The 15,937-nt window shown below is 38.6% G+C and overlaps 3 protein-coding genes across 3 annotated transcripts in view; 2 read left to right on the top strand and 1 right to left on the bottom strand.

Annotated features, from left to right (window-relative positions):
* si:dkey-11f4.7 (piezo-type mechanosensitive ion channel component 2) overlaps window positions 1-8,238 on the top strand; it is a 39,548-nt gene extending 31,310 nt beyond the window's left edge. The window contains exons 41-54 of the mRNA XM_044130119.1: window positions 544-732; window positions 823-1,030; window positions 1,139-1,271; window positions 2,075-2,222; window positions 2,314-2,528; window positions 3,163-3,321; window positions 3,445-3,592; window positions 4,225-4,413; window positions 4,576-4,668; window positions 5,087-5,256; window positions 5,405-5,521; window positions 6,121-6,200; window positions 6,370-6,595; window positions 6,916-8,238. Of these exons, the coding sequence (XP_043986054.1) occupies window positions 544-732; window positions 823-1,030; window positions 1,139-1,271; window positions 2,075-2,222; window positions 2,314-2,528; window positions 3,163-3,321; window positions 3,445-3,592; window positions 4,225-4,413; window positions 4,576-4,668; window positions 5,087-5,256; window positions 5,405-5,521; window positions 6,121-6,200; window positions 6,370-6,595; window positions 6,916-7,171 (2,331 nt within the window). The 3' untranslated portion in view covers window positions 7,172-8,238. The remainder of the gene's footprint in view (window positions 1-543; window positions 733-822; window positions 1,031-1,138; window positions 1,272-2,074; window positions 2,223-2,313; window positions 2,529-3,162; window positions 3,322-3,444; window positions 3,593-4,224; window positions 4,414-4,575; window positions 4,669-5,086; window positions 5,257-5,404; window positions 5,522-6,120; window positions 6,201-6,369; window positions 6,596-6,915) is intronic.
* A 124-nt stretch (window positions 8,239-8,362) lies between these two features.
* On the bottom strand, window positions 8,363-10,045 carry atp5f1e (ATP synthase F1 subunit epsilon). Its single transcript, XM_044132101.1, has 3 exons — window positions 9,902-10,045; window positions 9,440-9,561; window positions 8,363-8,541 (listed from the first exon to the last, which is right to left on the bottom strand). Coding segments are annotated over exons 1-3 (156 nt in total). The 5' UTR covers window positions 9,934-10,045; the 3' UTR covers window positions 8,363-8,539.
* An 834-nt stretch (window positions 10,046-10,879) lies between these two features.
* LOC122840003 (PRELI domain containing protein 3B-like) lies at window positions 10,880-15,531 on the top strand. Its single transcript, XM_044132089.1, has 6 exons — window positions 10,880-11,056; window positions 12,666-12,834; window positions 12,927-13,016; window positions 13,217-13,287; window positions 13,454-13,556; window positions 13,686-15,531. Exons 1-6 carry the CDS (start codon window positions 11,025-11,027, stop codon window positions 13,800-13,802), a joined length of 582 nt encoding a protein of 193 aa, XP_043988024.1. The 5' UTR covers window positions 10,880-11,024; the 3' UTR covers window positions 13,803-15,531.
* The last annotated feature ends 406 nt before the right edge of the window (window positions 15,532-15,937 follow it).

The raw sequence follows: 15,937 nt of genomic DNA, 5'->3' as shown, positions 1-15,937 counted from the left end.
GCACTGTGACCTTCATGATATATTAGTAAATTAGATTTTTAAAATGAGCATACAGCGCCTTTTTTCACTTTATCACAAACTTCAGTGTGTTTTATTGGGATTTCAGGTGACGAACCCGCACAAATTAGAGCGTAATTGTGACGTCAATTTTAATTGAGATTGATACTTGAATGTATTTGTTGATTATCTTTGTGCTCTTTGTTCTATAATGTTCTCTATCAAACGTCTGAGGTCTTTTCACACCAGCTGGATTTATGCTGTGATTAAATGACACAGGCAGACTCCTATTTACTTCAGATGTTTCTTCTGAAGACAGTTTTTGGTACTAAGTTTTATTTGGTTGAAAACCAACAACTTCTTTGGCACAATTATGCTCTGTTTTGTGTTGCTCTCTAAAATAAAATGCATTGAAGGTGGTCGCTACTTAGCGCTATATGAAAGTTGAAATGCTTTCTCAAAGCCCTGCTTATCAGTATTCCTGAAATTCTGCCTTTAATAGGCTAATAACAACCCGTTTGGATTCGTCTCTTCTCTCTGTCCCAGCTTACAGTCGTAGTCAAGTACTTTTTCCAGTTCGGTTTCTTCCCCTGGACCACGTCTGCTTACAGAGGAATCAACGCAGACCGGCCCTTTGCCCTGCCAAACATCATCGGCGTGGAAAAGAAGGATGGCTACGTCCTGTTCGACCTCATCCAGCTGCTTGCTCTGTTCTTCCATCGATCTATTCTGAAGGTAAGTCCATCTTTTAGCTTAAATAGCCCCGTCTGACGGCGTCGACGCCGGTGAGCTGGGTAGTTCTCATGCCTCTCCGCAAACCCGCAGTGCCACGGGCTGTGGGACAACAAGGAGGTGGAGATGCCTGACTTCTTCAAGAAGCTGAAGAAGAAAGTGGACAAGAAGAAGATGACCGGAGTGGATAAGACGGGGTGCAAGGAGAAATCGTTGCGCCGGCTGAAGTTCCTCCCCATTCAGGCCTCCACCACCTCCATCTTCTGCAGACAAAAGCAAAGTGAATCTGAAGAATCTGTTGGTGAGAAACATACATTTTGCCTGTAAGCTGTCATTTACCACAAACACGTCTAAAGGTTTATTTATGTAAGTTTTCTTTGATTGTTTTTTTTTTTTTTTTGCATTGGAGAGGGGAAACCAAAGAGGCAGCGGAGCAAGAAGAAGAGGGCGCAGCGTCGCACCGCTCCTCTGTCCAGGAAGCAGAGGATCAGACAGCATATCAGAGAGACGATGCTGCAGGCCAAAACCGCCTGCATAGAAGTGTACGTTGTTTCTCTGTGGGGCTTTTCAAAAGATATTCTCACTTTGTTCACTACTTGTAGTCCGGAGGTTTAGTCGCATTGAAAAACTGCTTTTATTTTACGACATGCTCAGATTTTAGTGATGTTCTAAAATTTTCTGTCAACCTTAAACATTTTTTCAAGTCAAAAACACAACGGGCCGCTGGGTGACTGACTGCCCCAGGGCCCAACCACCGGGCTTTTCTGGGGGAAACCTTGGATCGGCCAAAACAAAGTAGCTCTTCATTATTCAGTCTATGAAAATGAATATCTAAATATCTTCACATGTATTTTCAAAAAAAAATCTGAAAGTTGTGGCAAGCATTTGCATTCATTTGATTTTAATTTGATACCCGTACACAGAGTGCACAAGTTCCAAATATGAATTTTTACACACCATGATTAGATTTGACCTTTTTCTCCTTTCAATGCATGGATGAAAAGTAACACGGGATATGACCATGAAGACACAACCCCCCTTACTAAACTTAGTGGTGGCAGCAGCATGCTGTGGGTATCAAGATGGACGGGGAAGCTGAGATCACAGTTAGGTGAATACGGATGAAAACAAATGCATGCCACACTTTTCAGATTTTTATTTGGAAAATATTTGAAAACTATATTTCTCCTTCCTACTCACAATCTTGGTCTGTCATTTAAAACCCACCAAAGTACATTTGTACTGACACTGAGGTGTGCGAGTTTATCTAAATATGTACTTATTTTTATGAGGCAGAGTTTTGGAGCAGAGCGAAGTGTGACGTTTCTCTCTCTCTCTATTTCAGAGCTCTTCACATCTATCTCCCCATCAGGCAGTTCTTCTATGACATCATCCACCCTGACTACAGCCCCGTGTGTGACGTCTACGCCCTCATGTTTCTTATTGATGTCGTCAATTTCATCGTGACCATATATGGATACGGGGCCTTTGGGGTACACACATAAACGCAACTTTCTACCGCATGCGGTTAGGATTACGCAGGATTCTGTGTGGGACATCACCCAGTTTCTGTCTCCTCTTTAGAAATACTCTTCCTCAGTGGACATCTCAGAGACTCTGTCAGAAGACCAGGTTCCCGAGGCCTTTCTGGTCATGCTGCTCATCCAGTTCGGCACCATGATTGTCGACCGCGCCCTGTACCTGAAGAAGTCTCTGCTGGGGAAGTGTGTTTTCCAGGTTGTGCTGGTGTTTGGCATACACTTCTGGATGTTCTTCATCCTCCCCGGAGTCACAGAGAGGTTAAAGCTTTTTTTTTTCTTCAAACTGATTTACTGGGATAAAGCCGATTAATCTTCGCCATAAACTTGTGGGCTATGTTTAAAAGCTGGAAACCAACCAATTTTAAATCTAATATTTATTCAGAGTTCTAAAAAAAACTTGATAGCGAATAGACAAGCGTTATGCTTCACTAAGGGACATTTCACCAAATATTAGAGGGCGTGTGTGTATATTAGAGATTTTATTTATAATGCCAAACTTGAGAGGACAAGAGGAAATCCACAGTACATTACAACTCTTGCTTCCAACTTTTATTTTGTTGAAGATAAGGTGTTCAAATTCTGCCATGCCGAAAAAATAAATTAATTCAGTAATTTTAAGCACTATAGTCAGGCCTGTAAGCTAATCACCTGAGAAGTGTAGATTGGGTTTGTATCGCTTTCAGAATTTACAAACCCCTGAGAAAGACACAACTTTAAAAGCAAAGAAAGGAAGGGACTGGACTGACATAAATAGCACTTTCTTTATGACACCCTGAATCTGTTTTTTTCTGTCGTAATAAACTCAGACGCTAGAAGCAGTGAATCTGTCGCTTGGTAATAAAAAGACGGCGTTCAGATGGTTGATGTCTCTGCTTATCTCTGTCTGCTCCAGGAGGTTCAACAGTAACCCGATTGCTCAGCTTTGGTATTTTGTGAAGTGCATCTACTTTGGACTGTCTGCCTATCAGATCAAATGCGGCTACCCAAACCGCATCCTGGGCAACTTCCTCACCAAGAACTACAACTACCTCAACCTCTTTCTCTTTCAGGGGTACGATTTCCTTCAGCAGTTACCTCAAGCATAAGTAGAGACACTGTAGCTTTTAAAATATATCTGCTTTTTTTTGTTTGTCTGTTTGCTTTTTTAAATGGCTGCCCGATTCTTTCCTTTCAGCTTTCGGATGGTCCCTTTCCTCACTGAGCTGAGGGCCGTGATGGACTGGGTTTGGACCGACACCACTCTGTCTCTCTCCAGCTGGATTTGTGTTGAAGACATCTATGCTAACATATTCATCCTCAAATGCTGGAGAGAGTCTGAGAAAGTAAGAGGGTGCGCCTTGCCACACTATACATAACTCCAAGTTTACAGAAAATTTATTCGGATTTTGTGTGCTAGGACAACAGAAAGTAGTGCATAACTGTATTAATTTTGCAAAGAAAGATGGATAAAACTTTCAGCCTCTAAATGTGCAAACCTGATGGACATGCGTTAAAAGATTTGCAGTTGCAGTGAAGGAATTTCTACACATTCACTTAGAGGGTGGATGTATATGGACTCCATATGTATCAGGTTATTATTGTTAAAAATGAAAAAATAACTTTCTCTTCACAATCACACTCTGCTTTCTGTTGCTCTATCAAACGAATCCTAACAAAATTCATCGAATTTTGCCATTAAAATTCCAGAAAGTGAAAAAGTTTCTGTGGTATGAATACTTTTTCAGGTACTGTAGGTCACAGCTACTATGGTAGCACTAATTTAAACTTACATGAAGTTATTAGTAAAAGTGCATAAAGCAATTATTTGGAGTGATTAGACATTGTTTGTCTCTTTAAAGAAACATCAAATACATTCTAGTAGATTCATATAGTGTGATGAATTTTTTAATTTATTAGTCTGTAAAGGTTTTAATCTACATAAGGAGAAGCTAAACAGCTGTACACAATTTTCCAGAAATTTCCACACCCTCCAGGACAGAAGAAGAAGAAAGTTGTCAAATATGGGATGGGTGGCTTCATAATCTTTGCCCTGATCAGCATCATCTGGTTCCCACTCCTCTTCATGTCTCTGGTCCAGTCGGCGGTCGGAGTGACCAATCAGCCGGTAGACGTCTCCATCCAGCTCAGCATTGCAGGATACGAGGTCAGCACCAGCTGCGTCTGCTAAGACTCTTCCTGTGTCACAGAAAACCTCAGAAGCTATCATTTCACTGCCTCATTTGAAGCGTGAGTCGGCTTTCCCGTACCGCGCACGTTCGTATGTTGGTAGTTAATGTCTTTCTCTGTCTGATGTGTCTTTTTACAGCCTCTGTTCTCCATGACCGCTCAGGAGCAGAACTTGGTCGCGTACACCGAAGCCGGATTCAACCGACTCACAAAAGTTTACGCTACTCATCCAGTGAGACATGTTCACTTTACTGCAAAATCAAACAAATCCCCTGCATGGGATGATGAGCAGAGGAAAATTCTACCAACCAGTAGAAAACTGACTATAACCACTGTGAAGTACCATATGTTTTTACTGTTTTGTGATCAACATCGAAAACAGTATATTTTAAACAATAAAAAAAGCAGATCTAATATTTATTTAGATATTCGGCACATCTGTCCAAACAACATTAATCCTGTTTGAAGTGAGAATAGATGCACAAATCAAACCATAAATGCATTTGAAGGGCTTAGATTCGATTGTCTACGTTGAAAATTAACAGTGGCTGATTTATTTTTTTAAAATAAAATTTGACATTTCAAGTGCCAGACATTTATTGAGACCCATTAGAAGGTGTAAGTCTGTTGGCTCTCACTACGCGTTCCAGGGTGCCATGCAGTTCCTGATGAATTATGAAGCCGAGGACATTGTTGCCGCTAAAATCAAGAGTGATGCCAGTCTGCTTTGGACCATCAGCCCAGCCAGTCGAGCAGCAATGATCGAGGAACTGAGCAACTCTTCTCACATATACATGAGTTTACGCTGGACACTGCTCAGGTTCGACCGCGCAAATACACACAGTTGCTTTTCCCACTGTGAAACCAATTGGTATTAAAGATGTTCATAAAAGCGGCATCTTATGTTACCAAACTGCATACAATCACAGATAATTGCTGTTTGTTGCTTGTGTTGCTCTCCTCCTCAGGAATGCGTCCATATCAATGAATGTCGAGGCGGTGGGAGAACACACGGTGAAGTTTGACGACATGGCGTTGAGGGACGGGATTGTCCAAATGCTCAAAGGCAACAGCAACAAACCTGTGTGAGTCCCTCTAACTGCACAACCAGCTGGAGTTCAGGTGCTTTTTGCCCTCTGCACTGCTGTTCTGAAGGGAAACTTTACAAGCCTGAGGTGCTTTTATGTTATCCTGACACTCCAGCATTACTGTTGCTTCAATAACCACCAAAACTCCATTTCATTTTACTACTTTAGATGTTTTTCTCACTGTAGTTAGATTGCAAAAAAATGGTCACAACCAGATTGGATTGGTTATGTACAGCCCTAAACTTCTTTACGTCATGATAATTTATTATACCAACTTATCTGCAAAAAGCCAAATTCCACACATCATAATAAGATATCTATAAGTACAGGCATACAAAGACAATTCATATGAGTAAAACAGTCTTTTTTTGGCAAGAAAACAGTAAAGGTAATTGTATTTAGCCTATATAGCACATTTTCAGCAACAAGGCAATACAAAGTGCTTTACAGGAATTAAAAGGAAATACAAACAAAATAACAAACCAAAGGAAAGAGAATGAAAGAGCAAAAGAAGAAAAAGCTAACAATGTTGATCCAAAGTACATAATCTAGATACTTATTAATAAAAGTGTTTATCTGTGTCTTCTTTCCTGAAGGATGATTCATTCTCTTCTGCCAAAATACATACGAGGTCCCAAAGGACAAGAATCTAAAATGGCAACCAGGATGTCAGTAGGTAAGCAACTGTGCACTGAGAGGGGTAGTGGTCATTTTTGAATGATACTTTGCCCCTGGGAATGTTGCTCAAGTTCACGATTTGGGCCAACACATGGTGCAATACTTTATTTGATAGTAATCTGGTTTGAATCTAGAACTTGACTTTCTCCTCGGCGCGTCTCCCTCAGACTCATCCGAGCGCTCGGACCTCCGTGGACTCGCCTTCTTCCGGCCCATGTCCATCAAGCTCCAGCAGGTCAACGGCACGTCAGACAAAGAGGCGGGCCAGTGGTGGGTGGTGGAGGAGTGCTCCTCGGTTCTCACCTCCAGCGAACAGAAATGCCACAACATAGAGATTGTGGTGTTCAATGACAAGGTCAGCCCTTCAAGTCTGGGCTTTCTGGCCGGACATGGGTAGGTAGCAAAAACAAAAAGATGTGGGACTTACTGAAAAATATACTGACACTTTTGCTCCGATTTGCTGAGAAATAATGATCTGTTGAATCAGATTTCACACATTCAATAATGTAATCTGGTCAATGTTTATTTGTATAATTAATCAGGTAGCACATCAACAACTAACCAGATTCTTTGGTTTGGCTGTGTTTATCAGATTGGATGATTGAATATTATTGCAATATTAGTTTGTTGTTTTGATTTAAAACAAACAAAGCACAATGACATATGATTCTTAATTTGAGGCTGTTTTTTTTTTCTTTCTATCTTGGCTGCAGAATTGTCGGCCTGTACATGTCGGTGGTTCTGGTCATCGGTAAGTTCGTCCGGGAGTTCTTCAACGGGATCTCTCGCTCCATCATGTTTGAGGAGCTGCCCTGTGTGGACAGAGTCCTGAAGCTGTGCACGGACATCTTCGTGGTGCGGGAGACCGGAGAGATGGAGCTGGAGGAGACGCTGTTCGAGAAACTCATCTTCCTCTACCGATCGCCAGAGACCATGATCAAGATGACCAGAGAGAAGAAAGACAGCTAGGACTCAGGACGCCCTCTCTCTGTTACTAGGGTCAAAAGTGCTCACTTTTTAGTGTCTTAGGGTAAAGCAAAAAGACATTAGTTGTAGTAGTTAGTAAGGACCGCCAAGCACACTATGCAGCAAGACTATCCTTTCTTCAGATTTTCCAACTTGAAATAGCACTTAATACAGAAAAGAATGATCTCAAAGTCCTTAATATTTTTTTCATAAGGACTTCAATCCTTTCCCAAAAAAGAGACTAATTCAAAATATTGTAGTCTTGTACTGTGGGATATTCTTTGCTCTAATATTTAGGTCTTTGTTAAATTTCAGCTGAACTTATGTAGAAGTTTTTGAAGTAGGCTAAAGCAAAAAAACAAACATGTTTTGTGTTTCAGTCTATTAGTGTAACGGACATAAACATAGATGAATGTAGGCAGTGATTGCTGCACTTATCTTCCTGGTTCACACAAAATTAAATGTACATGTTTTATTTTAGTAAGATTAAAAACGATAAAATAAAATAAAGCATTCCTTATGTCCAGATAACCTGAGTTGTAATGGTACATCTACACCAATACAACTTCCATGGAATAAAATTCTCCAGTTTGAATGTTAAGATTCAACTGATTTTGCTGACAAAACTCAAACTAACAAACTGATGCAAAGTGTGAACAAAGATTTTTAATTCTGACTTGAAACCTTCAATAGCTGGATTTTCCAATTTCTTAATTTTCTTCTCATCCATGCTTAATAAAACTCTGGAGAAAGTTAGACCTACTGGAAGACCTACTAGTCACTGATGTTACAGAACAAATCGGACTTTAACCATGCAGGAGGCATTCACAGCAGAACCAAATGTCTGAGGTAGCCACTTAGAAATTACGTATTTAACAATTGTCTGTGCAACTTAATAATTGGTCAAGAGTTGCTGTCTACTGACAGTTTACTTTGCAGTGCATGTGTGTCTGATGGTTTTGGGTTCAGGATTTGATGGTATTTATTACAGATCCCTTTAGTGTTAAAACTCCAAACTTGGACAAGTGAATGTATTAAAGCACTCATGCCTCTGTAAATACCACATTTCTGTACATGTCCATATACACTCATTAAATATTAAATAGCAAAACTTGTTACACAAAAATCTCTCGGCATCTTATTCTGCACCTCTTGACTACATGCACCAACTGAAAACCAAAGAGGCAAACAGGATTCAAGGTACTCATTTTTAATTACAAATGCAAAAGAACAATTTCATTCAGGTCCCAGTCGTTTACTGTGACGTCAAGATGTTTTCGAATTCTTCTTCTCCATGTTTTGAAGGACAGGAGGGCAGCAGGGCCTCACAACCCAGGGGAAAAAATGAACTATTTACACCACAGTTTCACATCCTGGGAGGAAACAAAGGAGAAAGAGACTTTAATACATATCCCCTTGAAAATCTAGTTGGAAGTGATGACAGACGAGACTTTATTTCAAAGATGAGCAATGTATTAGTTGTACACCTTGAATCAATAAAAAGGGCTAGATATTGTTTTTGAACATCCACTCAAGTATAGTAAGCGAGTTTCCAATAAGAACCTTTTTCACAGTATTCTAATTTTCTGAGACACTAAATTTGGGATTTTCTTTACTTGTAAGCTATAATCATTAAATCTGTAAAAAAATTAAAGCTTAAAATTTATTACTATGTGTGATTAATCTATCAAACCACCATTCTGAGACTACTGGAAGGAAATACTGCCCTTTTACACAATAATTTTTTTTATATATGTACTAGTAAATATTTTATCCTGTCCATATAATGAGAAAAGATACTATTTTTTTGCTTTATTTACAATTGCAGGTCAATTAACTGACTAAAATATTTATTTTTAAAAAAAAGTTGTTTCCTTGACATTTTGTAGCACAAATATGTTTAAATAAATCTAATGAAGCACTTTTTAGAAATTATGAGTCAAGTTTTCAGATTAAATTTAAAGAGAAATTACAAGACTATTTCATATCTTAAAATATACTTTTAACCTACACACAAGAATTTGGCATCATTTTAATGTTATGATATTTGTCAAACAAATCTGAACGTTTTGCTCAGTACCAACAGACAGCCCATGAATAATACTAATAATGGCTAATTAAAAGTGTTGGGTGGGTAGAATACATCATTGAATGATGTGGATTTCACAATGACTTCAAATTGCAAGCTGCTCATAGTCACCGTCGTGGGCCTAATCCTAACAACAGGATGAAAAGAACTACTCTCCAGCAGGTTGTTTATTATGAACTTACATGCTGTTTTTGGCTTCATGACTTTGACGCTGGCTTCTGCGGTCTTCAGTGCCTCGCCTTTGAACTGCGGCTTCAGCGCAGCCCGCACAGCGTTGGCGCAGATAGCGGAGAAGCGGATGTAGCTGCATGAAGGACACACCGGTTAGCTTAATGCTAAACGCTAAACATATGCTAAGCCCAATTATGACCAGAGAAGTAGTTCCATCTGTTTCAAGTTACAAATGCACCTACAAGAGCCAGTCAACATTTTCGTTGACTGTCTAACTCTAACTAGAACCTGTTCAAATCGGAAGGTTAAGCATCAAAGCTAACTGAGGCTAGTAGCATGGAGCTGAACTACAGAAAAAATTTAAAGGCGAAACAACAACACTTAAAATACTCTTACTTGTACGGACAGGTTATGGTACATATCACAGTTTCTAGAGAAACACCCACTAAATAAATTTAACATAATCTTATTACCTCAGGCCTGCCTGTCTCCAGTACGCAACCATTTTGACTGCTCCGTAACTTCAAGGACAGGTCGGGAAGGTGCGTGATGACGTCATATCATACACGCCAGGCCTTCTTTGTCCAATCGGGAGCGATTCCGGCAGGGATTGACAGAAATGGCAGCCACACATCCCAAACAGAAGCTCTCTCAAACACAGACAAGACAAAGGTCTCTTACAGGATTTATTCCGCTTCATGCAGACCACTGACTGTAAAATTTTACCTTAACACATTTATTAATGTGCAGTGTTACGGGCCACCCGATACAGTGCTACTACTGTTCTATCTGCTATGATGTGACCTAAGAGTTTGTAATTTAAATCGTCTATTCTATTCTATTCTATTCTATTCTATTCTATTCTATTCTCATAGTATTTCATTTTATTTTTCAGGACTTCATTTTGTTTTTAGCATTATTGATTATTATTATTATTTTTAAAATGTATAATTTGATGAATTATGTATTAATTTTTAAAAATATGGCTTGTGTATATTTGTGCTTGTGTATATCACTGCTAGATGTAAAAAAAAAAAATTAATTCATTTTGAACTTGAACCCATTCTTTTTTATTTAGAAACCCTTTGCAATGTTGTATGTATATATAAATTAGGTTTATTTTGTTTTGACTGATTGAGATTGTAAATTAAAAGAAAATCCAGACTTAATTTTATTTTAGAATGTCGTTACATAAAGAGTGTGTATAAACGCCCAGTTTTCATTTGAGAGATATTGAGTTTTCATAATTTAGAGCAAAACTATTTAGCAATGCTAATACCCTTATATTGAATACATGTAGCATTTATTTTTGGCAGAAATCTTGAATTTAGACTGAATTTGTATAAAACCACATAGTGAGTAACTATAGCCTAATTATTTTTAATCCGCTAGAGAAAAAAGGGTAAATTAATTAAATAAATTGTAGATTGTTCTGGATAACGCTGTGAAGTATGCAGTTCCACCACCAGGGGGCAGTATCGCTGTTCCACTAAAAACATCCAAAGCAGAGCTTAAGTCGGTTGTCGTCCTTCCTCCCCACGGTCACGCTGTCACTAGTCACCGGCTCCTGAGCTTCTGACGGAAAAGCCTGTAAAAATGAAGATCTGGGCGTCAGAGCACATTTTCAAGTAAGTCTCTCTCTTCCTGCCAACATATTTGACCAGCCGTTCGGGTTGCGGAGCTATCGTTTTGTCTATTGTGTAACCAGTTTGAGTTATTCCGTCTTCTTCTTAACCGCTACCGTTGTTAGCTTCTTCAGCTAAGGTTGTGGAGAAGTTAGGTAACTCGAATGAAAGCTGTTTAAAGTGCTTTGCCAGTCGTTTAGCAGTCATGTATGTTACCGCTTATAATGGCTAACGTGACATATCTTAAGCTTTTTAGCGTATGAAGTGTTTCTTGAGTGGGACTAAACCGATAGTTAGCCGAGTTAACACACCGACAGCTTTAGTTTTCTATTCTAAGCTTTTATTCAGTTTTTGTTAAACTTCGTCACATTGTTTAAAATTAACTGATGTTTTCGTGTATTTTCTTTGAATTCGGGTGGTTTTCGCATACCGTTTTTTAATTTTTATTTTTCATCGCGGGTTCAGATCTGATCCCACGGCGCCCAGTTTGACATTATGTACAGCATTATCAGTGTTGCATAACTGTTGGTGTGATGCAGTGTTGGAGCAGAGGCGCATTCATCAAATAAGCAAGGATTAAATTACACTCTGATCCATTCAGGAGGCTAAACTGAATTAGATGCAGAACAATAGTCTTGTTTGTGTTATTTTCCAGTTCTAGAAGTTTCTGGGCGAGCTGCTACGTAGTGATGCTGTGAGTCTGCGCAGTGCGCAGGAACGCCGCCCTGCTGCCTGGAAACAGCCAGTCGGGCTGCGATTGATGCAGTCCTGTGTTCCTGTGACATAACAATCTTTTTAGTAGACACCTTTTTTTTTTTTCAGAGCAAAACGAAAATACTATTGGTGAATATTGATAGTTTTAAATGTGTGCTCTTATGCTATCCATTAAATATAATGTCTAACTGAATTATTATTTGACTGATTAGAAAATATTCAGATCAGTTTAGAAAAAATAAATAAATAATAATAATAATAATTTTATATATATATATATATATATATATATATATATATATATATATATATATATATATATAAGGAAAAACAGCAATGCAGAGAAGGAAAAAAATTACATCCTGCAAGTTCTGAAAAAACAGTGCAACATAAGCATTGCACAAACTATATTTAGATATATTGTTTAAAATACATACACTTTGGGTCAGTTTGTACCTACACATTGCAAATAGTTCCCTTCCATTTTATTTTATTTTTTTTACCATGTATAATATGCAATTATCTTCCCCTCAATATAATTTAATTCTAATCTCTGCTTGGACCTGTCATTTCTCTTATGAAATATGGCTGATATGGTCAGGCCAGACAGGGAGTCGGCTTCCAGTAGATGTTGTTTAATTGGACAAACACAACCACATTTTCAGACATTGGGTTATTGAAAATTTAAAATAATTGGTTTTCAAAACAGTTTACAAAATGCGTAAACGCTGTTAAACAACCTCCCAAAGTCTATTTCATACCCATTTGTTTAATCATGGTGTAAATTATTTGCTTATTTTTAAAGTAGTTCAGAAAACTGGATAGAAGACAACAACTCAAATCTTTTTGTACACGTTGAGCTGTAATAAACATAATCTCTTTCTTTTCATATTACCAGCCACCCATGGGAGACGGTGACCAAGGCAGCGATGCAGAAGTACCCCAACCCGATGAACACCAGTGTGTTTGGTGTTGATGTTCTGGACAGAAATATTGACTCAGATGGACGGTTACACAGCACCAGACTCCTTAGCACAGAGTGGGGGCTTCCCGCCATAGCAAAATCTGTATGTCTATTCATCTTTGAGACACTTTTCACTTAAATCACATTCCAAGTTCTTCCGTCTGCATCAGGCTTGACAGGTGGCTTTGCTTTCAGATCATTGGAGTAACAAGAACATGCACGTATGTTCAAGAGCATTCAGTCGTGGACCCCCAGCAGAAAACATTTGAGCTGCAGTCAACAAATGTAAGTAGAACTGATATGAATGTTAGAGGAACAAATTAATGTATCCAAGCTTGAGTCCAAAGTGGGATTAGATGAAAAATAACTCAATCAAAGGGCCTCAATTTTTGCTGGTTGCTGGTCATTTAAACCCTTCACCAGTTTGCAGCCATGTTCACTTTCCATGTTCTCAGCCATTAATTGTATCTGTTTCATCTGCCTAGATCTCCTTCACTAACCTCGTATCTGTCGATGAGAAATTGACATACAAGCCGCATCCAGAAGACCCTGGAAAGTAAGTGACTTAGATTTACTTGTGTATACTGTAGCCAGAAGCAGTACATCTGGCCAAAATATGTTATTTCTCACACCTTTGTCCTAATGTATATAATCTGTATAACAGGACAAGAAGTGATGGTTGTGCTTTTTATAACCCGCAGTGGTTTGCTTTGTGCTTTCAGAACGGTGTTAACTCAGGAGGCGCTGATCAGTGTAAAAGGCATCAGTCTGAGCAGCTATCTAGAGGGACTCATGGCTAATACTATATCTGTGAATGCCAATAAGGTGAGTCTGTTTTTATTTGATCCTTTTGAACAAAACACCAAAACAAAGTACAAAGTTGTCTTAATGTTTCTTTTACGTCAAAAGTCTTTGTTTCCTGTTGTTTGTGACTTGTGTGAACATCTGTTTCAGGGTCGGGAGGCGATGGAGTGGGTCATCAGACGGCTGAACACTGAGATCGAGGAGCTAGCAGCCACTGCTTGTGGCTCTATGCGCGTTCCCATGGCAGCCGCTGTCACAGAAAAATGACCCCTGCATTTGTTTTTAATTTATTTTCTGCTTACCTCAGCACCATTAACTCACTGAAACATGTTCCCCTAATCCCTATAATCTGCCAAAACAGCCTAAAACTGACCGTCTCTGGTCCCACACACGCTTGTCTGGATTTTCCACTAGAACTTGGTCTTGGTTTTTCCGCAGCAAGTCTGCACCGACCGTCTCCACTCGTTTCTGAGGAGAATACCAGGGAACACTGAGATGGTTTAGAAAAACAGGGTTGATTCAGACTTAGCGTGAAGCTCACAGGACTGTCGTTTTGTAAACGTGGAAGTGTTTTTAAAAATGATTCACACTGTGCCTACACATCCACCCAGCAACGCCAACTTTTCCGTCCCCCTCATTTTTCTTCGGCTTCAGCATTTCATTGCTATTTCAAAGCATTTTTAGACTGTCTAACCACTTCATCCAGTCCTAAAAGCTGTCAGAGCAGACAGGTTGTAGGAGTAACTGGAAGTTAAAAATCTCAGCAGCTGTTCATATTTTGAAGTTACATTTCTCTGTTTCCTGTATTTTGTACGGCAGGGTGTGTTTAAATTGCATCTAGTCTTGTTGTGGTACGTAAGAGGTGGAGTTGGTGATAGAAAAGGCAGAAAAGGCTTTATGTACTTATAGAAATTTGACACTGCAGATGTGCTCTGATCCAAAGCCAACCATGAGCAGAAGGTGGCGCTGTAGAGTATTGTTCCTAAGAAACAAGCAGCTTTGAGTTTCTCAAAATGATTACAATGTGATGCAGGTGCTGGTTTATCAGCATAGATGATTGGTCTCCTCTTTTACAGTTTTTCTGATCTATAAAAGAAAAAAAAAAGATTTCCTTCCATTTTACAGTGAGGATATGCTGTATGGTTTACATGTTACAATTTAAGAATGTTCATATTTGAATGTTTAACTTATTTTCAGTATGTAAACTTTAGAAGTGGAAGAAGGTCCCAGAAGCGTACAAATGTAAAATGGAACGAGTGGGTTCGGTGTTTTGCTACTTCTCACTATTGTCACAGGAGGATCTCTACACTGACGGTGCCAACATCAGTTACAAAGAACTTTACTAATTTAATACCAGCTTGAACTTTGTGACACTGACCTCTCTGTATGCTTTGACCACTTCATCTTCCTGTTTGTAAATGTCAGTATTTTTATTTGTTATGGTGAATACTTGTTAAGACTGTTGAACTGCTCGTTGTGTTTAATATGAAGTGAGTATTTTATTCAGTTTTTGTTCTATAACTGAATGGAGGAGACTCGTATAAACTAAGTGGATGTTGGTCCGTCTACTTTAGCACTCTTTATGGACTTCCTTCCTCTTCTCACTGTAAAATTTTCATTTGTACAAATGGAAGTTTGTTTAGACTAATGCTCTTACAGAATTCAGGTTAGTAACATTACCAGTCGACAGTCGGTCCGATCTCATTATCAAACGCATTCTGGGCTTTTTCACTTCAGCTACCAATTCAAAACATCTTATTTTTTTAAGTCATATTTTACAAACTGTTTCCATCATGTTATCTTCCTCTGAATACAGTATCTTGTTTCATAAAAGTAGTGCTTTTTTTTTTCTATGGGAACATTTTAACATCAGCTGTAAATACTCAGAGACTCATATTTATATTTTCATGGTGCTACATTCCAAGAATGTAAATGTGTACCAGAAACAAGAGTGAGCACTGGATTGTTTCAAAATAAAAGGGATGTCATCGTTTCATCAATGCTGTGGAGTCTACTTTTTGAATTGTCTCTGTACTATTTTAAATAGTTAATTTGTAATGGTTTCTTCTTAGCTTGCAAGATAATTTTTTTTTTAATTTGTATTTAAATGGAATTTTAAAAGAAATACACTCTATTAAATTATTTCTTCACAAAAAGCAGTCCTGAAAAACGTTAGGAAATACAGAAAAAAGCAGCAAGTAGGTTTCTAATAGTTGGTGTGGAGACTTACTTACCCAAAGATCCCACATTTTGCAATAATTTTCTAACAAAATTAATAAGATTTGAAGATTTTTTTTTTTTCTATCTCCTTATCATCCTGTTTAAAATAAACAGATTCTTCCAGTCCAGCATATTGGCTAAAAGAATTGAGTTCTATGTCATATTTATACCCTGGGAAAATG

This window comes from Gambusia affinis, linkage group LG01, assembly GCF_019740435.1.
Source record: "Gambusia affinis linkage group LG01, SWU_Gaff_1.0, whole genome shotgun sequence".
Taxonomy (NCBI): Eukaryota; Metazoa; Chordata; class Actinopteri; order Cyprinodontiformes; family Poeciliidae; genus Gambusia; species Gambusia affinis.
This window is presented reverse-complemented; position numbering and strand designations above follow the sequence as displayed.